The sequence below is a fragment of the Nipponia nippon genome, unplaced genomic scaffold (genome assembly GCF_047370975.1).
Source record: "Nipponia nippon isolate SJK-2023a ecotype South Korea unplaced genomic scaffold, ASM4737097v1 scaffold_2, whole genome shotgun sequence".
NCBI lineage: Eukaryota > Metazoa > Chordata > Aves > Pelecaniformes > Threskiornithidae > Nipponia > Nipponia nippon.
The window spans coordinates 129970650-129998465 of record NW_028262336.1 but is presented as its reverse complement, the minus strand read 5'-3'; the positions used below and the strand labels follow the sequence as shown (position 1 = coordinate 129998465).

The following is a 27816-nucleotide window of genomic DNA, read 5'->3' as shown; positions in this document are numbered from 1 at the left end:
TCAAGAAGACGCTTTAATCAGATTTATCAGACAGATTTGGATCTCCAAATAAATAGATTTATCAAAACAGAATAAAACAAGAAACCAGGGATAAATATATGTACCAAAACAACCTGAAAATCCCCCAAAGCTATTTCCAGACAGGGGGAGGGCGATGCTGCTGCACACCCTCCTCCCCACACTGCAGAAATGGTCCTGTTTGCCCTTTGGGAGATGCACCTCCTGTGAATACAGCCCAGTAGATATTATGTAGGATATATATAAATATATAGCATAATAACATGCTTAGTAGCGACCTTAGTGCAGTGTTTGGGGTCTCCGACCCTGTCAGCAGGTGGGTCCTCCCAAAAACTACACCTTTGAGTGACCTGCAAAGAAGGTAAAAGAATCCTCCCAGCTGAAACAGAGGAGAAAAGACCCAAGATTTTTCAAGAAACACCCTTTGGCGGGTATTCAGCCAAAGAAACCCTTTGCAGATCACAGGGGCTCCAAGAAAGGAACTAAGGATGATTTTTCTCTCCTTGCAGGTCATCTTTATGCCGGCGGTGGTAACAAGCATGGTCTTGTCCTGCTTTACTGCTAGCTCCTGGTGCTCTTCGGAAATGCCGGGGTGTCAGGGACGTATCCCCCCTCTTTACCTCGCACCAGGTCTGACATCTCCGCCCCCTCTCCTTCCTCCCTCCGCACACTCGACATCTTCGGTAGCAGGAGATGACGGCCGGCCTCTTGCGCTCTCCCGCTGGAGAGAGGCACCTCCACGGCTGCGGCTTCAACGCGGTTCAGTTTGGTTCATTTGCTGGAATTTCTGTAGTTTATACTAGTGTATCCTTTATTGCTGTGCCAGTCTATTTAATAATGCAACTTTTTTTTTTTCTTATATATGTGTATGTGTGTATCTGTGTGTGTGTGTAGATAAATCAATAGCTAGGTTAAAGTTTTTTCTTTACAAGTTCTTTGTTTCTTTCTCTGGGCTCTCTGTCATCCTCAGCTCTGACGTCTGGGCGCGGAAGATGTTCCAGTGACCTGGATGAGAAGGACACTCATTAGCAACAACCCTTGGAGCAGGAAAACACAATTTACCCCACACGTAGCACCCTCCGCACTGGAGGACCCACGAGGACCGTGCTGAGAGAGAGGTGGGGAGAGAGGTCTGCCACAAGGCTGGCCGCGGCCAGAGCAGCAGCTCATCAGCGGCCCCATAATCCGGTCCTAGACTTTGCCGTCTTGCAATTAAAGTGGTATTTGAGGTCAAGAGGGGCCCTGTATACCTCCTGCAAGGCAATTAACAGCACAATCAAGGGCATTTCCAATGCTTTCCCTGGAAACCACTCGCACGCTCTTAGAAGAAAGAGATCTCAGTCTGAAACCGGGATAAATCCCCCTCTCTGACTCCTCAAAGGATGTTTTAATGTGAGCGGTTAGGGCCATGTCCTCCCCGCGTGTCCGGGATTCAGGCTGACTCCCCGCCTCTCAGAGGGGAGAAGCCTTTTGCTTGTCCTCTGACTCATCAGCAGAAAGCCCAAATTCATGTTTCTTGGGCCATGGGCAGGTATGCGTCTTTCCTCCCTTCTGTCAGTCCCACTTCTTTGGGGTGGGTTGCTCAAACCCCTCCTATTTATACTCGTTTTTCTGCCGCTGCCCCAGCCTTGGCTCTTCATGCAGGGCATTGCCACCACCTACGGCCGGGGAAGGTCCTGCTGCAGAAGAAGAAGAAACCCCCCTAGGTCCTGCCACAGCCTCACGGGTGAGCTGCAGACTCCCTGCAAAGCAAATGCGTCAGTGGGAGCTGGGCAACACCCCAAAAATGAGCACAAAGCTCCCCAATCCCTCTCCTTGCTCCCCCAAAACACCAGCATCCCTGTACTTGCAGGAGGTGGCTGGAGGTGCTTTCCCTCTAGGTGGTTGTTTCCCCTGTAATCCCAGTAAGGATTATGCAGCCCTAATGTCGTCATCCCCAGGGAGGGCATATTTTCTAGCTGAATTAATCTCCTGTTGTGAAGAAATCACCAGCCAATGCTTTCCTAGAACTTGCAGCAACGGCAGAGGGATGGTTTCACAACAGGGTTATTTGTCAGGGGAAACTGAGGCAAGAAGAAGGTGGCACGTGCCAGAGACTCCATCATGGTGTGAGAGCCAACCTGGGAGCAGAGACTTGAAAATCCCCCGGGGTTTGGTCAAGCGATGTTGTCTTGACTGGCTTGAAGGTGAAAACAAGTCTCCACCTTCCTTGGTGCACTGGGCGTGCTGGTATGCACTGGGCAGCAGTGCTGTTCCCGGCTGACCCGGTGACCTGTGGGTGCTGGACAATACGGGAATGGCTCCGATCTGAACCTAACCCATTAAACTCTAACCCAGCCCAGGCAAAGAGGCAGCCAGCGGGAAATAGCACAGCAGTTTCGCTCCACACAGGCACTCTCGGCATGTGCACTGGCATTCCTGCTTTTTGCAACATTTACGCACATCCAAGAGCATTAAGAATGATTTTTAAAAATATTTCAAGAGTTTATTTTTTTTCAAATCCCTTGCATCATTTTTTTCCAATCCCTTGCATCATTTTTTTTCCCCCTGTAATGCCAGATGGATTAGATATAAAAATCAAACAGTTTTACAGGCTTTGGAGAGACAAAGCCTTTGGATTTCACAAGCATGCATCCACTTTTAGAAAGCTGGCTGCCCTTTTTGATACCATAAAGTGAAAATGTGACCGCTAACCAGGAGCATTGCGTATGCGTGTGAAGACAGGTCAGCCCTGACTCGGCTACATTTGCACAAGCCTCGTCCCTATGGTTCGCTCCCCACGTCGTGCCGGGATTTATGCAGCAAGAGACGGGGTTGTTTGGGGCAGGGTCTGCCGGAGGAGTGGAGAAATGGGATTTTTTCCCTCCTTACCTTCGTTCGTCCTGGTGATCAGCCTGAAGTTCTGTGCTTCTTGCTTGAATTCCTGTTTGCTGATCTTCTTGGTCTGTATCAGATGAAATATCCCTGCGGAGAGAAACAGAGGGCATCAGACTCTGCGGCGCTCAGTTTAAGGCTCAGATGGGTTTGGATGCACACCTCTCTCCCACCCTGAGATGCAAAAAGGACACAGGCTGCACTGGATGCCCCGGAGTCCTGGTTCAGTGCAGGACCAGCTGCCGAAACCTGGTGGGAGTTTGGGAGCGAATCCAGGGCTGGCCAAGGACCAGGAGAAATCTCATGTGAAAACAGTAACTGCTCGTTAAATCAGAACAGGGCAGGGACACCACCACGAAGCAGGTGAAAGCAATCAGATTTTGTTGCTCTGAAAAGCATCTCACCCTGGAGGGGGTCTGACCTTCCCCAAAACCATAAGAGAAATTAAGGTGAGACCAATGGGATCCCAGGATCCCCCTCCTCTCCGCTCACTCCTGACCACCTATCCTCCCCAACAGCAGAGACCCCTCCATCCCATCCCCGGATGCTTTCCTTTCCTGGAAGCAACCGAGGACCAATGTTTTCCATCCCTCTGCCCCCAGCCCTGAAACTCCTCCAGGACAGAAAAAAACCACGAATGACCTCAGCAGAGATTGATATTTCTGTCCCTGCCAGCATCGTCCCATTAGCGGAGGTGCCTGACTCAGACGTTTGACCCAAGAAAACCAGAACCTGCATTTAGCAACGAAAGCGACCTTTCTGCAGGATTAGGGGTTATGATATTCATATTCGCCTGCGAAGCGTGACAAATGGGGCAAGTATGCCTGGCACATCCTTCCCCACCTCTCACCCAGGCTCCCTGTGCGTCCAGCATCTCGCTGCCGGCAGATGTCAGAGGCAATGTGGTCCCCCTTATTTGGTTAAGAGACTTTCCCTGATTCCCAGCAGCAATTACACGTAAGAGTATGTAACGAATGGGAACTGGCTAGCAATCCATATAAACGAGATGTTGTGGACGGTGGAAAGTTAATACAGGAAGTCAAAGACATCCAGAGAAATATGTGGCTATTTGGACTATTAATAAGTCCTTTAAGTGGTTCAGGAAAAGAAGTCCTACCAGTAACAAAAGAAGATACTGGATGGAGATAATAAAACTGTTAATGACGCAAGGAAGGCACAAGTGTTCAATAAATCCTTCTGGTCTATACTTAGAAAGGAGCAGGAGGGTGTGCTTCTAGTCCCCGTGGCTGGTGAAGCTCTTTCCAGTACATTAGTAACCAAGAGGATATTTTAAACAAGAGCTTCAAGAGATAAACATCTTTTAATCAACCGACCTAGATAATGTTCACCCAAGAGCCCTCAGAGAGCTGGCTGAGACCTTTGGCCCCCCCGGACAGTCATTCCTGACACATGCCAGGTGCTGGGGAGCAGCAGAGGAATGCGGACGATGCTCTAGCACGCACAAGGAGAGCACGAGGCAGCGCAGATAAGAATAGACCGCTGCGCTTGCCATCTGCCGAAGAGGCAATCTGGGATGGAGCTGGTAAAGGGCGATGCCTTTTCCCGGCAAGCAGATCCTGTCCAACAGGCAGGATCATTCTTTGCAAAGTCTGGGATGAGGTGGAGGGAGGTGGTGGGGCTGTTGGGCACTTACCACCTTTCTTGGTGCTTTAAAGGGGGCTTATAAGAAAGATGGGGACAGACTTTTTAGTCTGCTGTGATAGGACAAGGGGGGATGGTTTTAAACTAAAACAGGGGAGATTCAGACTGGATAGAAGGAAAAATTTTTTCATGCTGAGGGTGGTGAGACACTGGCCCAGGTTGCCCCGAGAGGTGGTGGATGCCCCATCCCTGGAAACATCCAAGGCCAGGCTGGACGGGGCTGTGAGCACCCTGATCTGGTGGAAGGTGTCCCTGCCCATGGCAGGGGTGGGACTGGATGGGCTTTAAAGATCCCTTCCAACCCAAACCCTTCTGTGATCCTATGATTCTGTGCTTTAGGCACTGCCTCAGGGCCAAAAAATAAGCAGTCCAGTAGAGCACAAGGAGTGAATTAAGGACCAGCCCCATCTCCAAGGGAGCAATTCATCTTTTCTTATTTTGGAGAGACATGGGAGAGACAGGCTCTTCCACAGTGCCATTCTACCCATCCTAAAATGGGTGGACGGGACATATTGTAACTGCTTCTCTCTGCCGCCTACGTGGGGAACCAACATGACTCTTATGTCGTGTGATACTTAATGCTGGGCCAGGGATTTAACACAGTCTAATTCAAGAAACTGGTCTCAGGACTTGCTAAATCATCTGCAAAACAAAGCTTCGGTGGGTGGATGGAGACGGGATCATGGGTGGACATGGGTGTATGAGACCCATCCCAGCAGAACGCAACCTTTGACCAGAGCCCCACACCCCATTTTGGGCTTTGTACTTCAAGAAAGACACAGAGAGAGTCCAGAGCAGAGCTATGGGATGGACCAAAGGACCAGAAATTTCAATCAAGGAAAGCCTGAAAAAACTCAACTGCTTAAACTGTGTAAGAGAGGACAAGGGCAGGAGCTGATGGCATCTTCAGAGGAGAGGCATCTGCCCTTCACACCCACGGTGGAGAGGATGAGAAGGCATGAGCTCGAGCTGCAGGGAAGCTGCACACTGGGAACAGTCTTCCCTTAGGAAGGGGTCTGTGGCTCTGGAAGAGATTAGATGGGCTGTACAGTCTCCGTGGCAGGAGATCTTCAAGCACGTGCCAGAAGAGCGTGGGGATGGCTGGTCCAGACTCCTCAGGTCTCCTCCAGCCCAGATGCGAGGGTATACCAACATGGTGAAACACTGGGGATTGCTGAAGGTCCCAGAGCTGCAGGTTTTCAGGATAGAAAGGAATATTTTGATCAACATCTAATCAACAGCCTGGGAGGGTAAATGTGGGAAAGAGGTCCATGGGGGGATTGCACCTGCAAGTACAGCCCAGGCCTCCAGTGAGGTAGGGTGAAGGGCAGAAGTCAATGACAGAGCCTCCAAACCGTGCTCGTCCCTCTCTGGTCCTGCCTGTTCCTTTGTTGTCCTCACTCTCCATGATAATTCCTTTTCTAAAACATCAGAAAGTCACATTTCAAAACTCCTGAGGTGTTCAGACCCCTAAAAACATGGTGAAGTCCCCACTGCCACTCATCTTGGGGCTGGTGGTGCACCACCAGCAAGCTGGGTAAAGCTTTTGGCTGGGTGTTGGCGCCAGTTTCTCCTCCTGCCTTGTGGAGGAAACCGTCCCGGCACAGAAATAGATGAGGCCACGTAGGTATCATAAGCCCATACAAAGGCAGATGGACAGGCTCCAGGCGCAACTTGCAGCCTCTTTTCTCCACACATGCTGCTCTGTTGGTAGAGTGATGGACCATGGAGAGGTGGAATCCATATGTGACTGAGCTCATGCTCTTTCCCAATAGTAACACTTTGCTCTGCCAAGCAAAAGAGCTGTGTTGGCCTCGGGGACAAGGGCCTCCCCTGTCCTTGGCTGGCAGGGCTCGGGAGCTCCGTGCAGACGCAAAGCTTTTGGCCTCAGAAGGTGGCGAGAAGGTTTGGGTGGTGACCTCTGCCAAGGAGCGAGAAGAGGAAATGGTGGGGCCCAGACAGTGCAGGCTCAGAGCTGTTCTCCAGCTACAAGGTGCCATTGTGAAGGAGGCTTTGCTGAGGCGGGGGGGGAGGACAGGGAGAGGGGCACCATGGAGGACGGAGGATGGCAGGGGGAGGATGGAAACATGGTGGCAGTCAGGGCTTCATCTCTGGAGTTAATTTCTCCAGCTACTATCTAAGTGTGTCCACCCTTGGCAGCTGGGAAGAGCCAGCCCCAGGAGGGCTGAGGTCTCCTTAGGGACAGAGGTGAGACACAAACATACCCAGGAGACCAGAATACCTGCCTACAGATGCCCAGAAGACACCCAGCTACATGGGCTGAGGGTCACTGCATCCATAGGTAAGGTGTGACCAACCTCAAGTGCTCAAGGCACAAGTTTTTGCAAGGGGTAGAGTATGTCCAACAGAGTGAGGACACTGTGATGCTTTCCCAGGCCCAAGAGAAACAAAACACAAATATCTAGTAGAGATAGGCTCCTCAGGTCCATAAAAGTGTTGCAAAGCTAAAAGTATGGGGACAGAGCAAGAGATTGGTGTCATTTGACAGTGTATTTGCCATGCTCTGACCTCTGGAGGACACACCAACAGGAGCATCCAAATCCACCTGTCCAAAAAGTGGGCTGGGGGCAATCCATCCCCACTGCGTGCACCTTTGCAGCAGCTCTGCAAGCTTTGCTCCCAGTGATGGGTGGACTGGGGGAAAAAAAGAGTAAAAGTAAAAGTATGGAATGACCAGAACAATTTTTTGTTTTGTTTTCCATGTCCATTTGGCATGGAAGCGGGCAGGTTTGGAGGAGCAGCCCCATGGCCCTTGCCTTGTTTGCCCACGTGCTGTGCCTCTGAATGGTGTTGCAGCTCGTGACAGGGTACACTGGGGCCAAAAGTGGTTTCCAGCCCCTGGTCTGCATGCAACTGCAGCAAAAGAGCGTGAAAGGGGGGAGTTAGAAAAGCCAACCTGCTGTCAGCAGGTTTCAACTCACTACACAAGGTCTGGAGCACCATGAGAAGAGCCTGAAAAACTGAACAAAGCTTGGAAAGCACCAGGTTTCCACACACACCTCCTCCCTTGCTGGCTGGTTTCATTACAGTACTCGCCTTTAATCAGCTTCCAGTTGTAGATTTCCACCTCTTCCGCGGGCTCCTTCTCGATTGCGATCGTCCTGAGGATCTCCTTGGAGGTCTCTGAGCTCGGCGGCACAAACATGTACACCAGGACATGGTTGGGGTTCTTGCCACACTGGGCAGTGACTATTTCATCAGTGGGTTTGACTCTTGTTTCTGGGCAAAAACAAGAATGGAGTTGATTAAACAGGGGCAGGAAGGAGCTTGGAGGAGCTATCTCAGCACCCAAGTTGAGGAAAGGGCATCTCATTGGGTTCAATGCCATGTGGCGCAGCTGCATCTCTGAATGGGACCTTGGCTCCCAGGGTCCGATCCCCAGCGCTGAGATCAGCAGCAAAGGGAGATGTTGATAAAGGACCTATGGACCTGCTCATCCCCATATTTTCCATTCCCCTTGATTTTGGCAGCCTCTATGCCAGGGGGGATGGGGAAGCGGGATTTCTTCCACCTGGATCCCCCATACCCGCTGCAGAGACCTTGGTGCCATCATCACTGCAAAGCCCAGGCTGGATTCCCTGCTTCCCATCTCGCTCCCGTTGCCTTCCCGGAGGAGCAACGTCAGCGAAGTGAAGGGATGAGCCCGCAGCACGGGAGCCAGCACCGTGGCCGGGCTGCCTGGGCAGCATGCCCGGCTCAGCCCTGCGGGTGGGCTCAGCCCCAGCCCGGGCCCCCTCCCCACATGGGGTGCAACGGCAGGGAGACCCACACCGGGGGCACCGGCGGGACCCTATGTGACTTTTTCAACATCCTTGGTAAAGCAGAGCTGCTAATTTTTTAATTTTTTACATGTATCTGGAGTAATTAAGAATCCCCCATGGTTTTGGAAGGAGATTTATTGCCTTTGGTTGTGGTCCTTGGAACACAGAGGAGCCCAGCTCTGCTGAATTTAGCCTTGTTCTCTCTGTCATTTTGGATGCTGAAGCTTTTTACACTACTCGAAAGAAAGTTTGGCTATAAATAGACGCGTGGGGTTTATTTTAGTAGAACAGTTATTTTAGGCCTGATTCTGCTCTCCCTCGTGCTTTCTGAGGCGGTCCTGAGAGAGGGGATGGAAATCCCAATTTAAAGGGATGCAAAGCCGGGCTTTTCCAGCAATGGGAAGACAAGTGTTCAGCTCTGGAAGCTCAGCGTGATGTGAAGGGGGACGACCACAGCCCACCAACCTCATCCCTGCCACCGCGGGGTTCAGGTGCAGGAAAACCTCCGTCCCAGACCATTAAACTTCACCCACTCCAGGGCTACTCTTTGCATCGATCGAGGCAGCCCCACCTTCACGACAGGGAAGGAACCACACATCCTTGCAGGTACAACAGGTATTTAACAACCTCAGAGCTTCCCGCTGGAGCCACTCGATGGCCAACAGTGTTGGGGAGGAGGAGCAGGGACCCAGGGGTCCCGGCTGCTAGCTCTGCTCCCAGCAGCTGCCGTGGTTTCCCCATCCAACCAACGCATCGCAGCAATTCCCCTTCGATCAGGATCCCTTTTGCAAACAGAAATTGCTCAGCATTTCTCTCCGAGCTACTGGGTACGAAGGAGGAAGAGGAGGACAGTCATGGAAACTGCCTGGAAAAAGAAGATGGGTGAAACCTCCGTGCAGTGAAACAGAGGGCAAGCATGTAACTTGGCTGAGCAATGTGTATGTGTGTGTGATTGCTATCTACGAGTACTGGAAAGCAAGAAGAAAATAATTTTGGCTGGGTCAGAGTGTTTAAATGGTAATAAATGAAGACTGAACAACAGACAAGAGATCCCAGCAGAGAAAGTTGTAGACTTTAGACCAGAAAGACCCGCTATAATGGGAATGCAAGACTGGAAGGGCTCTGCTCAGTCATCACATCCCATTCCCACCAGGCACCACGTCATAAATCCTGCTCATAAACATATCAGAAACCTTATTAAAGCAAGCTGAGCTTCTGCCCTTCGCTCCCCCGGGGAGGCCATCCCAGAACCTCGCTGCTCAGAGGCTGGAAAACCTTGAAAATCACAGCTGAAATTATTTTGCAGCCTGTTTGCCTCCCATTCTTAAACGTGGCAAGGCCCCTTGCTTCTTCTCCCTGGTGAGACCCCTACATGAAACCACCTTGAAAATGCACATCAGAGGAGATCGCACAGCGATTGCTGCATCTGCAGTCAGGCTCAAAGAGAATCAGGTATCTTTAGTTTCTCTAGGGAAGCAGTGGGTGCTCCATCATCTAAACATCTACTCTGAATGATAGCACGGAGAGGTATAACCTAGAAAGCGTTCTCCAGTGGGAACAGGAGAAGATCTCATGCCCTGCCACATCTTTGCCAGGTCTGTGGTTTAAGGTAAACAGCTTTCCAAAGACCAAGAAGCAACTGAGAGACCCAAAACCCATTGAGCATGAAAAAAATGGTGTCCTCTCCACCATGTCCCAGCCCCAGCACCAGCCCAGTTCTATCTGGCCCACCCCAATAGTTGTGTGCCTAACCCTCCCCTTCCCGGGACAGGGACCTCAGCTCAAATTCAAACCAAACCATGAGTGCCACAGATAACCCCGCACTCGGAAAGTGTCCTCCTAATCTCAAACCTACATTTCAGCTGCCACAATTTAACCCTATGACTTCTTGTCCCAGTGGGAGGTCTGGAGAACAGACCGTGCCCTCTCCCCAGAAAGCATCTTCTATCTGTCTGAAGACTCTTCGCATGTCCGTCCTTGGGCATCTTTCTCCAGACTACACCCACCCAACACATGCAACCTTTTGGGATCGGTGCAGCTTCCTCACCTTGGGTCACTCCTGCTGCCCTCCAAGACAGGCCAACCCTTACATCAGTGCCCTGCTGAACTCACCTGGTGTGAATTCAAGTCACCAGTGATATGAACACCTACGCATCTGCTCTGCACTTTAAACCAAGGCGAAAAGAAGGAACTGGAAAGCAGCTGTAGGAGCAGGTGGGATCCCACCTACCTGGACATATTTTACAGCATTTCCCATCTACTTTCTCTGGATAGTCGCAAGGATACTCCTTGGGGCATGTGATCTTCTGGCAGTCCTGGACGCCATCCCTGCAAGTGCAGAGGATGCAGGGCAGGAGGCCGTAGAGCCGGAAGACGGGGTGCCACACTTCCCCGTGGGAGTAGGTCTTCCCATTGTAAACACAAGCTGGAGGAGAGAGAGATAAGAGCTGCTGGTGGAAATAAATCCTCCTCCTCTTTGTACACTCAAGGCTTGGTGGAGCTCAACACATTTCACCACCTTGCAAATGGGTGGCCCCACTGTCTTGAGGAACATGGTCCTCTGTCAACACATCCGGACACAGCGGACATAGGGATATTGCAGCCATCCCACCCAGGAGGTGCCATGGGGCAGGGGGACCAGCTCTAGGAGATGGAGGCTGCTGGAGTCAACCACCCTGGTGGGGGCGAGTGGTAAGTGTGGGCAGGAGCTCACCTGCCTCCAAGCCTCTGCAAGCCCAGGGTCTCTCCCAGGCTGTCACAGGCATGAAGCACAGTGAAGAGTGCCACCTGCTGACTCCTCCATGGAAATTTTTGGAGGTCCCAAAATTTCCTCCAGAGCTTCATCTCCAAGGTCTGGAAAGAGCCCTTCTGAAGACACAGTGGTGGGAGAGCCCCCAAGAGGAGAAGGAACTTGTCTTTTCCCCTTTGGCTCCATGGGGTTTCCTCCTCATCTCACTTTCCAACTCTTTCCTCCAGGAGGAAGACCACAGCACTGGGACAGACCCAGCATACGATGTGTAGGTGCAAGGAGGAACATCCTGTCCCTCTGCGGCACTGTCCTGGAAGGACCACATGGAATCTTCCAGCTGAGCACCTCCCTTCCCAGGTCCCAGATCTCCAAAACACCCCAAGGAGTAATCTTCTTCCAACCCTTTTTGGAAAGCGGTAGATTCATGCAGCCAAGGGGCTGTGGGCCACCAGGGCTGAGATGCTGGGTGAGGCTGGCTGTGGAGGAGTGGGAGGTGGGACCTGGTGGTGAAAAACTGCTGCTGAAACAGATTCCCTGGAGAATTCAAGTCCTGGAGAAGTCACCTTAGGCCATATACAGACTGCCTGGCCCTTCCATCCCTTACCTTTCTTGTGCTTCTCTTTCAAGACAATCTTCACGGTGGTGCCACCTCCTCCCTTGGGTTTGAAGCTCCTGGGAATGAACTCCAGGGAAGAACCGAGAACAGTGGATGCGGTGGCTCCGGGTGGCTTCCTGCCCGCTGCTTCCCCCGAGCACTGGTCTTGCGAGTGCCTCTGTGAGCAGTCAGAGAAAAGAAGGGGACTCAGACCCAGGTAGTCTGGTTGTTCTCACTCCAAAGCATGCTGGAAAAAGCCATGCACACCTTCCATCAGGAGTGGAAGGTCCAGAAACCACAGGGATGAGCAATGACCCAGGAGCCATCTCAGTGCCTGCCACCGCCTAAGGGGTGCTGAGCAGTTTGTGTCAATGCCCCGCACTGATGTCCGCCCTATGCTGCAAGTGGGTCACCCTCATTGGGGCAGCACCCTTTTCATCCCACACTCAACCCAACGCCCTCAGGTGAGGTCCTACATCACCAACACGGGCAGGGAAATGCACTGGTCTTTTCTAGATGCCTGCTGGGAAACTGAGGACCAGCATCCGTGCAACCCAACCAGGATCAGAGAGGTAAGGACGGGCCGTATCCTGCCCTCTCACCTGGCTGGCACCAGGAGGGTTGGTATGGAGCTGCCAGCCAGCGGGACTGAAATCCCGGGAACATCCTGGGCTTCCAAGAGCGAACCGCTGGGACAAGACATGCAACACAAAGAGTTCCCTTGTGTCTATTTTGGAGGTTTTATAGGTGGTGGAGGTGTGACGCTGGCGTTTCACCCAGCAGTATGGAAAAGGGCAGGGCCAGGAGCTGTAAGTGACCTAATCCCACAGACCTGGCATGGGCCGCCCAGCTCTGAAATGTCACTGTGAATCAACCCTCGGCAGCCAAGGAGTCACATTTTCCTTGCTGGGGCTGCCGATAAAAACAGCCCGGGGAAAACACGGTGGTGGCCAGCTCCAGCGCTGGCTGCTCTGTGGGAGCTACAACTGGGAGGCAGGACACCTTTGAGCCCAGGGTGGAGAGGAGACACCATCTCCTGAGGCAAAAGCCCCCAAAGACAGATTTGGGCCATCTGATTCTATGGGTAGGGGTCACGTTTGGCTGTTGGTCACCTCTGAGTCTGCTCTGCTCATGTTCTTCATCTGTTTTAACCCACTGGTCAACCTCAGCCAGGTTGGCCAACGAAGAGGAGAAGTGCCCAAGATTTCCAGTTCCCGCAGGTCTTTTGCTCTTCCAGAGACATCAGAGATGCTTCAGAGGAAGAGGACAAGAGTCTTTCCGTGGTGGTCTGAAGTCTCAGCCTATGCTGATAGCCTTCACCTAAAGTCAACTCCCAGACACGATTCATCTGCAAACCAGGTGTCTGTTGTTCTGCTATCTGAGGAACTGACTGTCCTCCTAGAGCCACTGTGGGTCATTTCTTTGTAGAAGACCATGGCCAAGGGAAAATGGCTTTCTTTGAGCTGTGTAATGGGGCTGTGCTAGCAGCAATAATCTGAGTTTTAAAATGCAAACATCACGTACAACACCTCTGTTTAACTGCAGGGGCTCCTCTTCCGTGGACTTCTCATACGAGCCATCTGCAAGGAAAAACATTGTCCTGTGAAATGCTGGAGGGCTGAAAGAGGATTTGTGCTCTGGGGTCCAGCTGACTAAAAGCAGTTCTCTTCAGAGTACTGGCCCATCTGTGCGGTCTGGAGAGAGAAGAGCTTCGAATATGCAAGTCACATTGCCCAAAGCAAATGGGAGCCATACCCCAAAAACCCTTTTATCCCCACTGACTATTAAAAAGAGCTCAGCTCCAAGACATGGCCTTGTAGCTTCTGAAGTTAGGTGGCATGAAAACACCCCAGAGGAAGAGTATGAGGTGATGGGGATGATCTGGCATTAAAAAGAAATCCAACGACATTTCTCACCAAGTCAATGCCATGCCCCAACTGCACCAAAGAAAACTAGGAGAGAGGAACACAAATTGCAGAAGGGGAGAATTTGGAGGAGGCACCTGGAGGAGGTCATTATGTAGCCATGGCCAGGAGACCACCATGGCCTTCCAGCCTCATAAATATTTCTTGTATTAAAGAGTCATTTTATGCTGTGACTTCATTGTCAGCAAGGTGTGAACCTGCCCATTTGCTCTTGAGTCTGTCTCATCTGGAGACATGGAGTTTGATTCTCTCCTCACCCTCCCAGGTGTGAGTCATGGGAAAGAGCAGCAAATCCAAGAGTTTCTCCCCCACGGAGAGCTGTGGGAGTGAAACTCAGCCATGCTGCACCAAGGTGGAAGGCAGGGGTTCCCTGGCTGTCCTGGAAACTTCACTGGAGCAACAGCAGCATGCACCATCTTTACATGGTTCATACGACCATCTCCATCCTGGTGGGTGAGTGGTCTGCAGGACTTTGCCCTCCATGCAGGTCACATCTCTTGCATGATGCACCAGTGGCAGGGCAAAGAGCTCCGCCCTAGCCAGCGCATGGGCTGCAGGGAGGCAGGACACTACTAGGTGTGGGAGGGGAAGCATGCAAGAAAAAACTTGAGCCCTCATCTTTTGTTTCCTGGTGCAACCAAGACACAGTAAGTGGCCTGATTTACAGCACAGGCTTCCAAAATCCTGCTAAAGTGGCTTGAAATGGCTTCTGCCAGCTGGTGGCAACCAGCTGGGGTCTCCCAGCCTTCGCTCAGGAGCAGGTCCTGGGCCCCTCATTACCTTTGCAGACCTGACAGCAGGAATCTGGCACGGTTAGGGGAGAGGAGCACAACAGCTCCGGGCAGGTCACCAAGCCGCAGTAAATCTGGCCTTCCTAGGAGGGCAGGAGATAAAAAAAGCATTGTCAGCATTACCAAGGTCTGGACAGGGCTGTAGGTCCTCCATGTTGGGGTGCCAGCACTTCAAATTGCAGATCTAGCATAAATCATAAGCACCCCAATAGTCCATCCTCAGATATCACCAATCTGCCCTCCCTCTGTCTTGGGTTATTTGATAACACCAGAGTCAAGCACACAAAGACACTGGGTCGAGAGCTGTGGATGGACGTTCAGGTGTAGACCTTCTTCCGCTGGCTTGGTAGTTAGGTTGGAAAACATCATTGCCATAGTGATTCAAGCTGAAAACCACAGGCCAAGGCCAATCTTGACCTTAGTGCATCCCTGTCCCACTTCAGTCAATGGATTTGCACCCATTTGCTGCACAGCTATGTTTTTCCTGCCCTGCAGAAGGGTAGAGAAGGATGTTCAGCAGCCCAGCAGCAGCCAAACCTCAACAGCAAGGTCCTCTTCTCCATGCAGCAATTTTCTCTGGGGTATCCCTAAGCTCTCAGTCAACCACAACCAAGAGGTTAACCAAGGATTTCCTTAGAAAACCAAACCACAGCAGGTTCTTCTACCGTCAGGAAGCCAAGCCGCTGTGTAGAGGACGTGAAGAGGAGGAAGAAAGTTTGGTAAATGAGAGGATTTGGTGGAGGTCACTGCAAACCAAACCCTGCTCTCTGCTTCGGGGACCTCCATGGGGTCCAGACCTGCAGGGAGCAGGGTTTGGCCACGGAGTCTTTTCCTTCTTTCTCCTTCTGACCGGCAGCTCACAGCGAAGACCTGCCCTGGGCAGGAAAGAGCAAATGTCATAAAAAGCAGGATTTATCCTGGAGGCTCTAGTCTCAGGGCGGTTTTCAAAGAGGTTTAGACCAGCTGTTCATGCAGCTGTTCTAGCAGCTGACAACATCAGACACAGCCCGGCGAGACCCTGCTGCTGCAAGGCTCCACAGCCATCCTTTTATTTTCCCCTTCGTATCCAAGGCATTATCCTGCCGAATAAACAGAGCCTGAGTGAGAGCCAGTGCCTCCGAGAGGGACACGTAGGTCTGCAGGCTCCTGGGGCTGGTGGTGGATGGGGTAGGAAAGCAGGGCCAGGTGGGCACATACAGCCAGGTTCGAGGGCTCCTTCCTGGTGGGCTGGCATCCAGCTGGGGTCCCTCAGAGAGAAACCAGCCTCAAAACTGTATAATTTCTACGTCGAAGCTATTCCTCTTGCCACCTAGCTCCAAGCCACCTAGCTCCGAGGTGTGCACAAGCACCAAAGGCTCAGACCAGCTATCCCGGTATCACGGATACTTTACTATCAAGCATCAGCTGATGGTAGCCACCGTGTGCATGCTCTTGGCATGAGAGAAGGAGGTGGTTTGGGCGCTCTCACCCCTTTTTTCTTTCCTGGCCAAGCTTAGTCAAATTATTTTCTGACAGCAAAGCACAGACCAGCGGAGCCTGCTGCCATCCAAGGGCTCTGTACGATGGGCAGTGAAAGCCAAGTCTGCAACCCTCTTCTTTTCTATGGCAGAGGCTATAGCTGCTGCAAGCAGTTCCCCACAGCATCCAAATCCAGCGTTGGCACTTTCTATCCCCCTTCCTTGCTCCCTCTCAAGGAGGAGGAGCTGCTCCATTTATCTCCCAACACACAGTTCCTGGCATGCGCGGCCCCATGCTCCACGCACCTTCCCCATCGCCGCTGGCCAGGCTGCCTCATGTCTCCCGAGTGAAGTGTCAGGACTCCTTTTTTGACAGTTTTTAGCAGGATCCCAGCCTGTGGGAGAGGGCTGGGCAGAGCGGAGCCAAGCCCTGTCTCAGGGCATTGCTGGAGGCTCACGGAGAAGGAACAGCCCTCCGGTGCTGGCAACGGGTGGTGGATGGGCAATCCATCACGGGGATGCATCCTGGCCACCGTCGCAGCCCTCAGGTAGGGCAACCAGGACCATCACGGAAGATGGGCATGCAATGGTCCTGCAAAGGTCATTGCAACTTGGTGTGAAAGGCAGACGCTTCCTGCAAATGCTTTTTGTAGACAGCCTGGAAAGCACGTGCACATCTCCAGGGCACAGCTCTGCACACGATGGCCCAGAGGGCTGGTGAACACACTGCAGGACTTTCCAGATGAAATCGGCTCCTGCTGCAGCCTGGCCACCCAGGTGCTCAAGCACATCTCAGCCCTGGGTTCAGCTTCTGCTTAAGTCCAAGCAAAGGGGATGAAGATCACCAGGCGCCTGCCCATTGCTATCCCTGATGGCCAGGCTCTGCTGCAAATGCCCCCATCTCTCTGCCGTTGTCTCCCGCCTGCGTCAGGGGTGAACTCCAGCCATGCAGGGCAGGAGCTGGCTGCTGGAGGCATCGCGAGACCCAGGCATCCAGCAGTGGTTGGGAGCCACCAAATCATTTCTGGAGCTCAGCTCAGTCCCACCAGCTCAACACTGGGCTCAATGTACCAAGAACTTCTGAAGCCCAAGAGCTGGTATCCATGCTGCCTTGCAGGCATGCTGAGCTCTCCCAGGTCCTCCGACCACAAACCCCACCTACTTTGCAGCAAGCACGTATGGGGAAAGGCTCCCGGCTGTCCTCTCCACTGGCCGTCTGCCATACGATGCCTCAGTGGGGCAGGTGGGATAGCTGGATGCTGCAGGGACAGCACTGGTCCTCGCAGCAGGCAAATGCACTTGTTGGAGCGCCCAGTGGGGATAGGGCTGTCCCCCTGCCCACCCCAAGGAGCCCCAGCAGGGTCCACCCAGAGTTGGACCATGGGATCTCCAGTGAATTACCTACCCTTGGAGCAACTTGTTTGTGCTGTTCCCACCAGGGAGATGCAGGTGAGTGCTTCGTGCTCTGACCCCAGCGGCCGGTGGCCATTTGCAGCACACCTTGCTCTGGGTCAAGGCCAGATAACACACCCGGGCAGAGAGGGAAGCACCCAGCTCTGCCGTGGTCCTTAGTCAACAGGCAGGGAGGACCCAGCACCATTTCAGAGGAAGCTCAGAGGAAGATCAGTTTCCTGCACTGACAACCTGATCCTGATGATAAACCATCCCACCATGGGCTGGTACCAGCCAACGGTCCTCATGAGGTTTTTGACCCGGTGGGCCACTGTTGGGGTGCAGGAGCAGACCCTGAGCCCTCCCCGCCCCCTGTGGGCTCGCAGGTAACTTACGGAGCAGCTGCACTGCACACACTGGTTCGGCTGGCGGCTAGGAAAGAGCTCACTGGTGGTGAACATCTCGCCTTGCTGGTACGTCGTCCCATTGTACTGGCAGGACTTGATGGGTGCCCGTAGGCCAGAAGGGGAATGTGGTTCTGGAAAAGAAGATGAGAAAGCAAGGGGATGAGAGCCAGCCCTTGCCTGGCCCTGATGTAGCACAGACGCTCAGCAGATTCCCCACCAGCCTAACCCAAAAGGACAAGGAGACCTTTACACACCACAGTTATCACAAAGAAGTGGCCGGGGTGTTGCATGGCCTGTGGGGATTTATGTGCCCAAGAGCTTTTGGAGAACGGGGCTGCCCTCACCACGCTGAGCTCAGCTCAAAGGTAAAACTGGAGTCTGACCTCCTGGGTTCTTGCACCCCTTGTGCCAGAGCGGTGGCAAAGCTAGTCAAAAACCATCGATGATTTGGGAAATTAAAAAAAAAAAAAAATAGAAAAAAAAGTGTTGTTAATTTTTATCTAATTACCCATGGGAGAAGCCTTTTTTATCTGACTCCGTCTGATGTTGGAGGTCATCACATCCAGGGGAGGGAAAATTTCAAGAATTTTGTTAAACATCTTCAAAAAAATTTTTTTCCTGTATCCAACACATTTTGCTGGCAAAAGATCTGAATAAAGTGCCAGCTTCTGGTTTGTCACTGAACTATGAACTGACACTTTGTCCCTACGAGGCTTCTTGGGATGGGGGGGAAGTTGAAGAAAATGGTCTGGTAGACAGCCTTTTTCCATCAAAATTACATTTTTTGGGGGGAAAAAGCAACGTGAGCAGCCTGAGCTGCCATTGCTGCTGTGACCCCGTGAGCAGGGCCAGACCCAGCATCGCTGCACTGCCCCAGGCATGAGCGTTCAAGTGACTGCAGCTGAGGTACGTCCTTCATAGAATCACAGAATCACAGAATCATTAAGGTTGGAAAAGACCCTTAAGATCAAGTCCAACCGTTAACCCAGCGCTGCCAAGGCCACCACTAAACCATGTCCCCAAGCACCACATCTTCCCGGCTTTTAAATCCCTCCAGAGATGGGGACTCAGCCCCTGCCCTGGGCAGCCTGGGCCAGGGCCTGACAGCCCTTTCGGGGAAGAAGGCTGCAGGACCACTGCCACCTTGTCACCACCTCCCCATGGGATGTCCACCTACCGAGACACCGCGGGCAGCACTGCTGGGGGTCAGTGACGGGGCTGGCGCACTGCAGAGCTGGGCACTGGATCCGGTAGCACCTGATGTTGGTGTTCTGGGGAGAGAGAGAAAGACAGTTCATTCAGCTACATGTTCACCCCTGCAAGAGGAGGAAGATGTTGGATGATGGTCCCATTATCATGATAGACTGTGCTGGTGTAGCTCATCGAGTCAAGGATGTCTCCATCCCTGGCTCAGACCCCACTGTCAACCAGCTCATGGTCTCATCTCTCATCATCAAAGACCACCCATGGTCCCACAGCAGCCCTGAGCCACCTCCACCCACAGCCCACTACTGAGACAGCTCCCTCACAAGGTCAACCCAACATCCCCAGGGGGACGTGGGGCTTTTTCAAAAGGCAAGAGATTAATCCATCATCCCTATGGGACTGGAAAGAGCTTCTCTGGTCAAATTAGACACCACAACCGATCTGCTTAAAAGCTGCCAAAGCAATATCCCAACGTAGCCGCATCCCCACCACCTCCCTCGGCACCTCGCAGGGGACATGCCTCGGAGCAGCTGCAGCGGATGCAGTACATCAGCCCCTGCGGCTCCAGGTAGGGGTGCCAGCTCTCGCCCGGGCTGTACTTCTTGCCGTTGAAGTCGCAGAACATATCTGGCCCTGAAAGTCAACCAGGAGAAGCTTCGTGAGAGAAAGGGACAGTCCTTGGGAGATCTCTCCTCCATCCGTGATGGGAAGAGCAAGGACAGCTCTGTGCCTTCATGCTGTCCCCCATGAGGAGCTGATGGCCACATCCCATCGACCAGGCCCGAGACTGAATACATTCCCCAAAAGCCTTTTTTTTTGCCATGATTTGTTTTTTTAGGCTGGGACTCATCTGACCAAACAGCAACTCCTCTGAGTAAGCTGGACTCCCTTCGCAAGCAAGGAACAGAATGGGTGTTTTTGAGGCAAAAATTAGAGTTGTCACTCTAAAATAGGTCAGTAGAAGTGCTCGTTGGAAGATGGACAGGTGATTACAGGGTGATGCTATGAGACTGAATTTCCCCCAGGGAGACCAGAAGGGCTGGGAGTGGTGGGGGAGATAGGAGAGCCTGAATTTAGGAGACATTTTCACTGTTACCCAAAAAAAAGAAGAAGAAGAAAAAAAGACATTTTGAGGTAGAAACACATTTTGCTCCCCCTAAGAGCTTCAGCTCACTCTCTCAAGGAGCCCTGGACAAGCGCTATCAGCACCCAGACAGCCAAGCACCAGCCCTAAGGAGCAGGACCGTGCTGGCTTGCCCCATCCCACCAGGCTCAGCCCCTTGGCTTTACTGGGCTTGACGTCGCACTAGTCTGGCTGGAGTGGGTTGAACCATGCTCTTCATTTATGGGGCTGTCCATGGGGACAGCAAGTCCACCTCGTCCACTTTTTGCCCCGAAAAGCACAAAACCATGTGTTTTTCTATTCCTCTGATCTTATCATCCTGAGAAGAGCCAGTTTCCAGCCATGCTCCTGAACTACAGGTGTCTGTCCCAGAAACCATCCAGCCCTGCCTACACTGGGCTGGGTTTAACCTTGCCGCAGGGAGAGAGATGAGATGGTGCCCAGCATGACTGGTGAAGGAGATCCCCTTTGGTGATCCACCCTCTCCCTGGATTTTAGCAGGTCCCTATCAACCGCCTCCATCTCCAAGCCCTTGGTTACACACCAACCCTTTGGCAGGACGAGGCCATCTTGCAGCAGGACCTGTGGGACAAACCATGGCCATAATCACCACCAACAACCACAGGGCTTTGGCCAGAAAGCCCAATTCAGTCATCCTTAACGTTCACATCAAAAAGCATTGCCTGGTCCTGCAGGACCAAGCTCCAACCCCGGTCAGACCTGCAGGAACCTGGACCCCGTAACTCCCACCGCAGCCCATCGGCTGCTCCCGCTCTCCCGTGGCGTGTCCCCAAGCCCTGACCAGCCGGAGGGACGTGACAGGGCTTAAGCTCTTTTGTGAATAAGCACACTCCTGCCCACGTGTGTTATTAGTGGTTTAAGTGCTTACAGTCCCACTAAAAACCAAAGGTAACTTAAAAGGTTATGTCATCGAGGGGATTTGAGGTAGTTTGGGCGATTACATTGCTCGAAGGCAGCGGAGACATTTATACTCCCTGAAGCATTTATGGGTCTTTTAAAACCTTGCGGCACCCTGGGGATGCGGGGAGAGGGGAGAGGGTTGTTTTCCGAGGCATGGTGCCCAGCTCATGCCCACCACACAAAGTCATGCAAGCTAGTGGGTGCTGACCCTGCTATGCTGCTGGAATGACTCCTCGATGAACAGCAAAGGGTCCCCACAATGAGCTCGGTGGCACTCACCACCCCAGTGATGCTAAAAGCCATCCCATGCTCCGCTCTGTCACCTGGGGTAAAGCAGTGGTTTAGAGAGCCCGGGCCAGCGTTGCCCTACCTTGCCAAAGCTGGTGTTTCTCCCACCGACCAAGCAAAACTCATACGAATATGCTGTGGTGGGCTGCCATCCCTCCTCCAGCTTCTGACCATCCTCAGGATGAAGAATGCTCTACCATGGCCAGACCCTGTGGCCATCAGGAAGGGCAGCCCTAGGGGTCTATGATGATCCTTATGGGTCCCTTCCAACTCAAGCCCTACGGGTCTGCCAGCAGCCCTGAGCTCCACATTGAGTTAATGGCTTCAAGTACATGATTCTCCAAGTTGTACCTTCAAAGGAGGTGGCCACCAGCTGTCCAGACCGCCTACTCCAAGCACAGCGGTGTGGGGCCAGCGCTGCATCTGCAGAGGTGGAGATTTGCAATAATTTTGGGGTGGATGCCACCAGAGGGACAGGCAGGAGGCTTTTCCCTACTCAGGTCTTTACACCGTCCCCATAGCTTGCTCCAAACTTCTAACAAGTCAGCAAACCCATATTCCTGGCCATGCACAACACGAGCTTACAGCAAACCACGCAAGAACAGGGAGTGCGTGACTGGAAACTGCAGAAACCCAGGAGAAAGGAAAAAAAAAGAAAAAAGAAAATCATCATTTTGCAAAAGGGTGAGAAAATGACTTCATTTTTCCCTGCTTGCAGCATCTTCATGAATTACACTGAGGGTGAAGAAATCAAGTTGCCTTCGTGTGACGCGGCCCTGCTCAGCTTGCAGGCTCCCATGCCAGTTGGCTGCTTCGTTTAAACATTTAATCACTTGCCTTTCACAAGTAGAGCCCTGGTTTGGGTCCAGCCCTCGAAAGCAGCCTGATTCATGTCTGCAAAGGGCCCACTGGTAAAATTAAAGCCGACTGGCAGCACTGGGCAGCAGCAGACACGTGTCCGCATCTCAGTAGCACTATGCCACGTATTTGGCAAGAGGCGCCAGCGTGTTTGGTTAAAAGCAAGCTGGGGATGGATGGAAGGAGGAGGCTTAAAAGCTGGAGGCTCTGGATCATTTTTTCCCATGCCAGGCTAATAATTTCATTTTCAGAGGTCAAACTTTGGATATCTTCCCAATTCACTGGGAGTGAAAAGCCATTTGTGGCAGTAAATTGCTCCCGTGCCGTTCAGTCTCCTTATTTATTGCGTCTTCGGCAACAGCACGCTCACAAAAGTCACGTTGTTTTACTTCTCGTTTTCCAGAGAGGGCTCCTGAGCTGCAGAGCATTTTCAAGGCTGCAGTACCAAAAATCCAGATGAAGCCATCACCTTGTTTTCCTTCCCGAGGACCATGCGATCCCTGGGTGGGAGAAGACAGTGGGCCAGCCTGGTCCACGCCACCTTGGAGACACAACAAGAGCTTGCTCGTTGCAAGCCAGAGGGTCCATGCTTGGAGGTGGCCCTATGGGACCTGGAAGCAGGAGCAGAGGTAGGAAGGGGCAAACACCTCCCATTGCAAACACCTCCAAGAACAGGTCCCATCTAACCAGTTTCTTCCCAAATACAAGAAGCCCCAGATACCAGACTCTGCTCTTCAGAATACCGTTATGGGTTGTATGAACCAGAAAAAAACAGGTGAAAGATGTGGAAATGATTCCTCTGCCACCCAGCAGCAAGTTCTGTGGCCTCGTGTCCAGAGGGAGGGTGGAAGATGCTGTGGAGAGCAACTCCTCCATGTGGGAGCTGCTCTGCCTTGCCCACCCCGAAGGGCTCTGCTGGGGACATCATGGAGGAGGAAAGTTTCTCCCTGCCACCCCATCCAACATATATTTTCTGCCATGGCTCCAGTGTTTTCTTGGGTGAGGACCCCCTGGTTACATCCAAATCATTGAATACCCCAGGCCAGGGTCTGGGGACAGTGGCCTGGCCCAGCTCATGTCCATACCCACCTGCTGGGACTGCCCTGGCCCAGCTGTCCCCAGGCATTTGGCGAAGCCCAAGTTGGCACCGACCAACACCATGCTGGGGAGCGCACCCTCAGCAAGAGTCTGGACACCCCCGGCCAATGCTCAAGGCTGTGACCAGGCCCTGGTTTACTTTGATTATCATTCATTGTCATTAATTATCATTAATTGCACCCTGGATGGCAAGGAGGGTACGTAAGATGAGATGGAAAGTAGGAGGGGGCGGACGAGGCAAGAGAGCGCTGTGGCAAAGAAAAGGGTGATCTCTGGCCATGGCAGGGACAAGAAGAAGCAATCAGCTTGGGGCAAAGCCTGGAAGATTTAGGACAGGTATTGTGGGAAGCTTTCCAGCTACCAGGAGATTTAAATCCCAGAACAGGCTATCGTGGAGGCTCTGAGACACTCTATGAACCCCCCAGAGCAGCATCTTCATGAGATGGTCTAGACACATCAATCCAGGGTGACAAACTGAATGGCAATGGCACGGAGAAACCCGCCTTGCGCTGCATTCAGTGACTGCTGTCGTCTCTCTCACACCATGAGAATGGCCTCGACGCCTCTTTAGGATGTCTCTCAACAGCTTCCTACACCAGCCACCAATAAGACGTCATCCTATGTCTTCATGACCTGCTCTAGATCCAGTAAGAGACCATGAACCGAGGGAAGATGGGCGAGACCCCACAACCTCTTTGTTGAACCATCAAACTGGCCGATGTTGGTCAGACCACCCCTGGACATCTCCTGGCCTCAGATGCAGACAAGTCCCCTCTGGCCAGCATGTCCATGAGACCCGTCCCTTCAAGCTCTCCCACCCACCAACACAGCCCGTTTGAGCCAGTTCCTTGCACCCCTCCACATTTGCAGTGGGCTGTGAGGACAAGGACATCCCCATGGGTTTCCCAACATGGTGTGACTCATCCCACTGCCTGGACACTTTGACCATGGTTGAACCAGGGGCCAAAACAGGTCAGATGTTCTCCTGCACCGATCCCAAGTGTGGCAGCAAGAACCAAGATGAGCTATTAAATTTGCACGTGTGATGGCTACTGAAATACCACGTTCTGCTGCCAAATCCTCCTTTGGCTCAGGCTCAGCCGTGGTCACTTCACCTTCCTTTGGATATAGGGACCAACGACGCTCAACACAGTCAAGCCACATACACACGCGCGCGTGCAAGACCCTGCCCCTACACCCCCCACTCCCACGTCAGGGTTTCCCAGACCTGAGCAGGGCATCCTGATGGGTCGTGGGAGGTTTAAAGATGCTTTTACATCACTGCTCCATCAGCCCGGGGAACGGCTCCCATCCGCACGCTCATTACCCAGCCGGGTCTCTGCACGCGTGGGATCACCGTGCAGCAATCCTGACTTACACTGGAGCTCCTCTATGCTACAGGACACTGAAGTGGCCCCAGAGGTGAGCCCCTGCTGCAGGTAAAGCCCTGACTTGTGGCTAGAGAGGGGCTAATGCAGACCCCAAAATGTGGAAAGCCTTCTGCCTCAGTTTCCCTAGCAGGGACTTTCACTCCAGGTACCAAACTGGCTCCAATAAGGATGCTACCGAACCATCCCGCAGGTCTCACCCCACTTCTCCCTTGTTTCACCTCACGGCACAGGGGTTTCTCCCACCTCTGTGTCCCCAGGCGATCCCCCCGCAGCTCTCCCCCCGGCAGGGCACATCGGAGCCAGGCTCCCGGCCCCGACAGCTTTTTCGGAGGTCACGCACCTGCCAGCCAGCGCCGCGCCGGGCGTGCGGGGGTGTGTTTATGCAAACCAGTTTGCGAGTTTTAAGAGCAGTCATAAATAAAGTGTAAAAAGTACTGTCTGGTACAGAAAGTCCAGGCGCTCCTATGACAGCCCTGTATTTATGAAGGGCTTAAAATGCAACTTAGCTGAGAAGGGACTGGTTAAAACACACCGGGCCCTTGACATGTGGCATCCTAATGACTCTGCTCACATCCAGATCGCTTCCCACGCACTCGCCTCGCTCAGTCCTGGGCTGGGAATTTCTTCTCGGGACTTTGGGAGCCTGGAAAACTCTGCAGCTCTGTAAATGCAGCCTCACGAAGCATCGCCAAGCTCCCCAGGGTGGAGAAGCCAAGTGAAGCCCCGGACCTAGAGCATCCCCGTGGGCTCTGCGAGCAGCAGATGGGGCCCCATTTCCCTCCTCTCCTTCCCAAGGGGACGCTCGGTTGTCTAAAGCGGGGCGTGCAGCCCTCGCCTCTCCCTTACCGTGGCCACTGGCAGGATTTGCTTTTCGTCCCCGGCCTTCCCGTCTTGGACCGCTCGGTCCCTCGTCACGCTGGATCCAAACTTGTAGGACAGACAGATCCCACAAACCCACTTTTCACCAGGAACCACATTAAAAAGAAATGAAATGGCAGCTTCCAAGCTCCTGGAGAAAACCACTGCCCCACGCTCTCCAGAGATGCTGGTGTTTAAATGTCTCTAGCCAAAACATCGTTGGGTTCAACTATTGCCGCTGAATTACTCATAGTGGCCGGGCTGAAGCACATTCGGCCCAGTAACCTGTGCCTCTGATATTTTTTCAGCTGAGAATGTAAATCCCCTAAAATAGCCTGTTTCTGTGGGCAAATTCTTCTTTTCTGACTTGCCTTCAAGCCCGAGCGTTTCTGCTTCTCACCTATTTTTAGCCACGACACTGTAGGTCTCTTGGCTGATGAGACTGCTCGTAACTAATTTATTCCTGACTTCATTCTCCCTGAGCGCTTGGCCCCAAGAAAAATGTGAGGCAGCGAGCTGCAGAGGTGGACGGTGGAGAAAAGCCCACGATTTGATGAGGACCTTGTCCCCAAGACCCCCCTGCCCTCGACCACGGGGCACCTGGAGCCCCAGCCAAGCCCCCCACAGCGTGGGATGCTCCCGGCAGCAGAACCAAAGCGATGCAGAGCTGGGGGCGATCCCAGACATCCCTGCTCCAATCCTGCCCCTGTCCCGCAGCCCCCAGCCCTTTATCGGCATTATAAATCCTGCAAACAGACCCCGGTGCTTCCTCCCAAAGCAGACAAACCCCTACCGTCCCCATTCATCCTGATTTGTGCCCAACTGAGGGGTTCTGCTACCATCAGCTTGAAGAGGAAACACCTCACCTAGCATCTGTTTCACTTTCTGGAGACGTCTCCATCCTCCTCCTAACGCGGGTACCACGGTTAACGCAGCCCCGGCAGAGGCAGGGAGTCAGACCCACATCCCTCGCGCAAGAAACGGATGCTGCGGTCTGAGCTCAGCGGCTTTCGATGAGCCCGGGGAAGGGAAAGGAGCCAAACTCACCCAGATTTTGCTCTCCAAGGCTCCGCACAGCCCCGTCCATCCGCCTGCCTTTTCCCCTCAGCCCACCCCACTGCCGGGACAAGCAATCCAGCGCTTACATTTTGGGTCGGCGCTCCAGGAGGACGATTATTTGCCGAGTGCCTAATGCACCGCTGGCAGCGGACAAGTCGTAAATCACCCTAATGCAGCCACCGACAGGCTCTACTGGGATTTCGGGAGATTAAAGGGGAGAATAAATATAGGGACACAACGGTCCTGCTCTGGTTTGCTCGGCACTGGGGTGGCTTTGCGATGTTGTAGGGGTGCCCAGCACCTGCTGGTGGAGTCCCAGTGCTTTGCCCGAGCCAAACCCACCTCCCAGCCCCAATTAACACCTCCAGCACCCTCCGAGCTGCTAAACAGCCCTGGCCAAGTCCTTCACGCCTTTTTGTACAAGGAAGTGCTCAACCTCCTTTCCCTTCCCCATCTCAAATCTTATCTGCCGCAGTCGGCCAGCTGGGAGCAGGAGCAATGAGAGAACAAGGGATGGATGTGGAGATGGACAAGGGATGGACGTGGAGATGGACATAGAGATGGACAAGGGATGGACGTGGAGATGGACATGGAGATGGACGAGGGATGGACGTGGAGATGGACAAGGGATGGACATGGAGATGGACAAGGGATGGATGTGGAGATGGACAAGGATGGACACAGAGATGGACAAGGGATGGATGTGGAGATGGACAAGGATGGACACAGAGATGGACAAGGGATGGATGTGGAGATGGACAAGGAATGGATGTGGAGAAAAGTTCCCAGTTTTGGTTTGGGGGGGTCATTTCCCCAAATTGCCCACATCCCTGTCCATCCTCGAAGGGGAGATGCACCCAGGTGGGGTGGGATCTGTGCAGGGGATGGGCTGTAATTCAACCTCCTGCCCTACGCAATTTCTAGCCCACGGGAGGAGGGTCCCAGACCTTCCCCATGCCCCTGCTGGCCCACGAAACCCCACAGCCCCCTCACCAGCACGCCACAGTGTGCTCGGCACTGTACGTCCCCACAAGGGACAGCAGCGGGTGGAAGGGGACACAGCCGTGTCCCCAGCAGTGCAGGATGGGGGACCCGGCTTGCTGCATGGCCTGGGACATCCTGGCCACAGAGGACCGGCACCTGCCATGGCAAGGAGCCTCCCCGTCTCCCTAGCCATGCCCGCAAAGCCCCCCCACAAACTCTTGGGGACCCCGGCGATGGGGAAACTGAGGCACAGAGGGACCCAGCGCAGCCTGGAGGGGAGCAGCGGGGGGACTTACGAGCCCGGGCTCGGCTCTCGGAGGCGAAGAGGAGCAGCAGGCACCGGAGGAGGAAGGCGAGGGGACCCGCCCCGGGAAGCAT

The 27816-nt window shown here is 53.2% G+C and overlaps 1 protein-coding gene across 1 annotated transcript; it reads right to left on the bottom strand.

Moving 5' to 3' along the window:
- On the bottom strand, positions 1-27816 carry CHRDL2 (chordin like 2). Its single transcript, XM_087758019.1, has 11 exons — positions 27735-27816; positions 19379-19491; positions 18830-18923; positions 17641-17783; positions 14386-14479; positions 13205-13260; positions 11690-11858; positions 10567-10761; positions 7612-7794; positions 2890-2982; positions 1-1023 (listed from the first exon to the last, which is right to left on the bottom strand). The coding sequence occupies exons 1-11, from the start codon at positions 27814-27816 to the stop codon at positions 944-946; spliced, it is 1302 nt and encodes a 433-aa protein (XP_087614145.1). The 3' UTR covers positions 1-943.

What these genes read in the sequence shown, in the direction of transcription:
- CHRDL2 (XM_087758019.1), bottom strand. Translation starts at nt 27,816, where the DNA reads ATGCTTCCCGGGGCGGGTCCCCTCGCCTTCCTCCTCCGGTGCCTGCTG. An exon ending in CTGCTGTCAGGTCTGCAAAG is followed by an intron (nt 13,261 to 14,385) that starts GTAATGAGGGGC and finishes TTTTCCTTGCAG; the next exon opens with ATGGCTCGTATGAGAAGTCC. An exon ending in GAAAGAGAAGCACAAGAAAG is followed by an intron (nt 10,762 to 11,689) that starts GTAAGGGATGGA and finishes TCTCTCCTCCAG; the next exon opens with CTTGTGTTTACAATGGGAAG.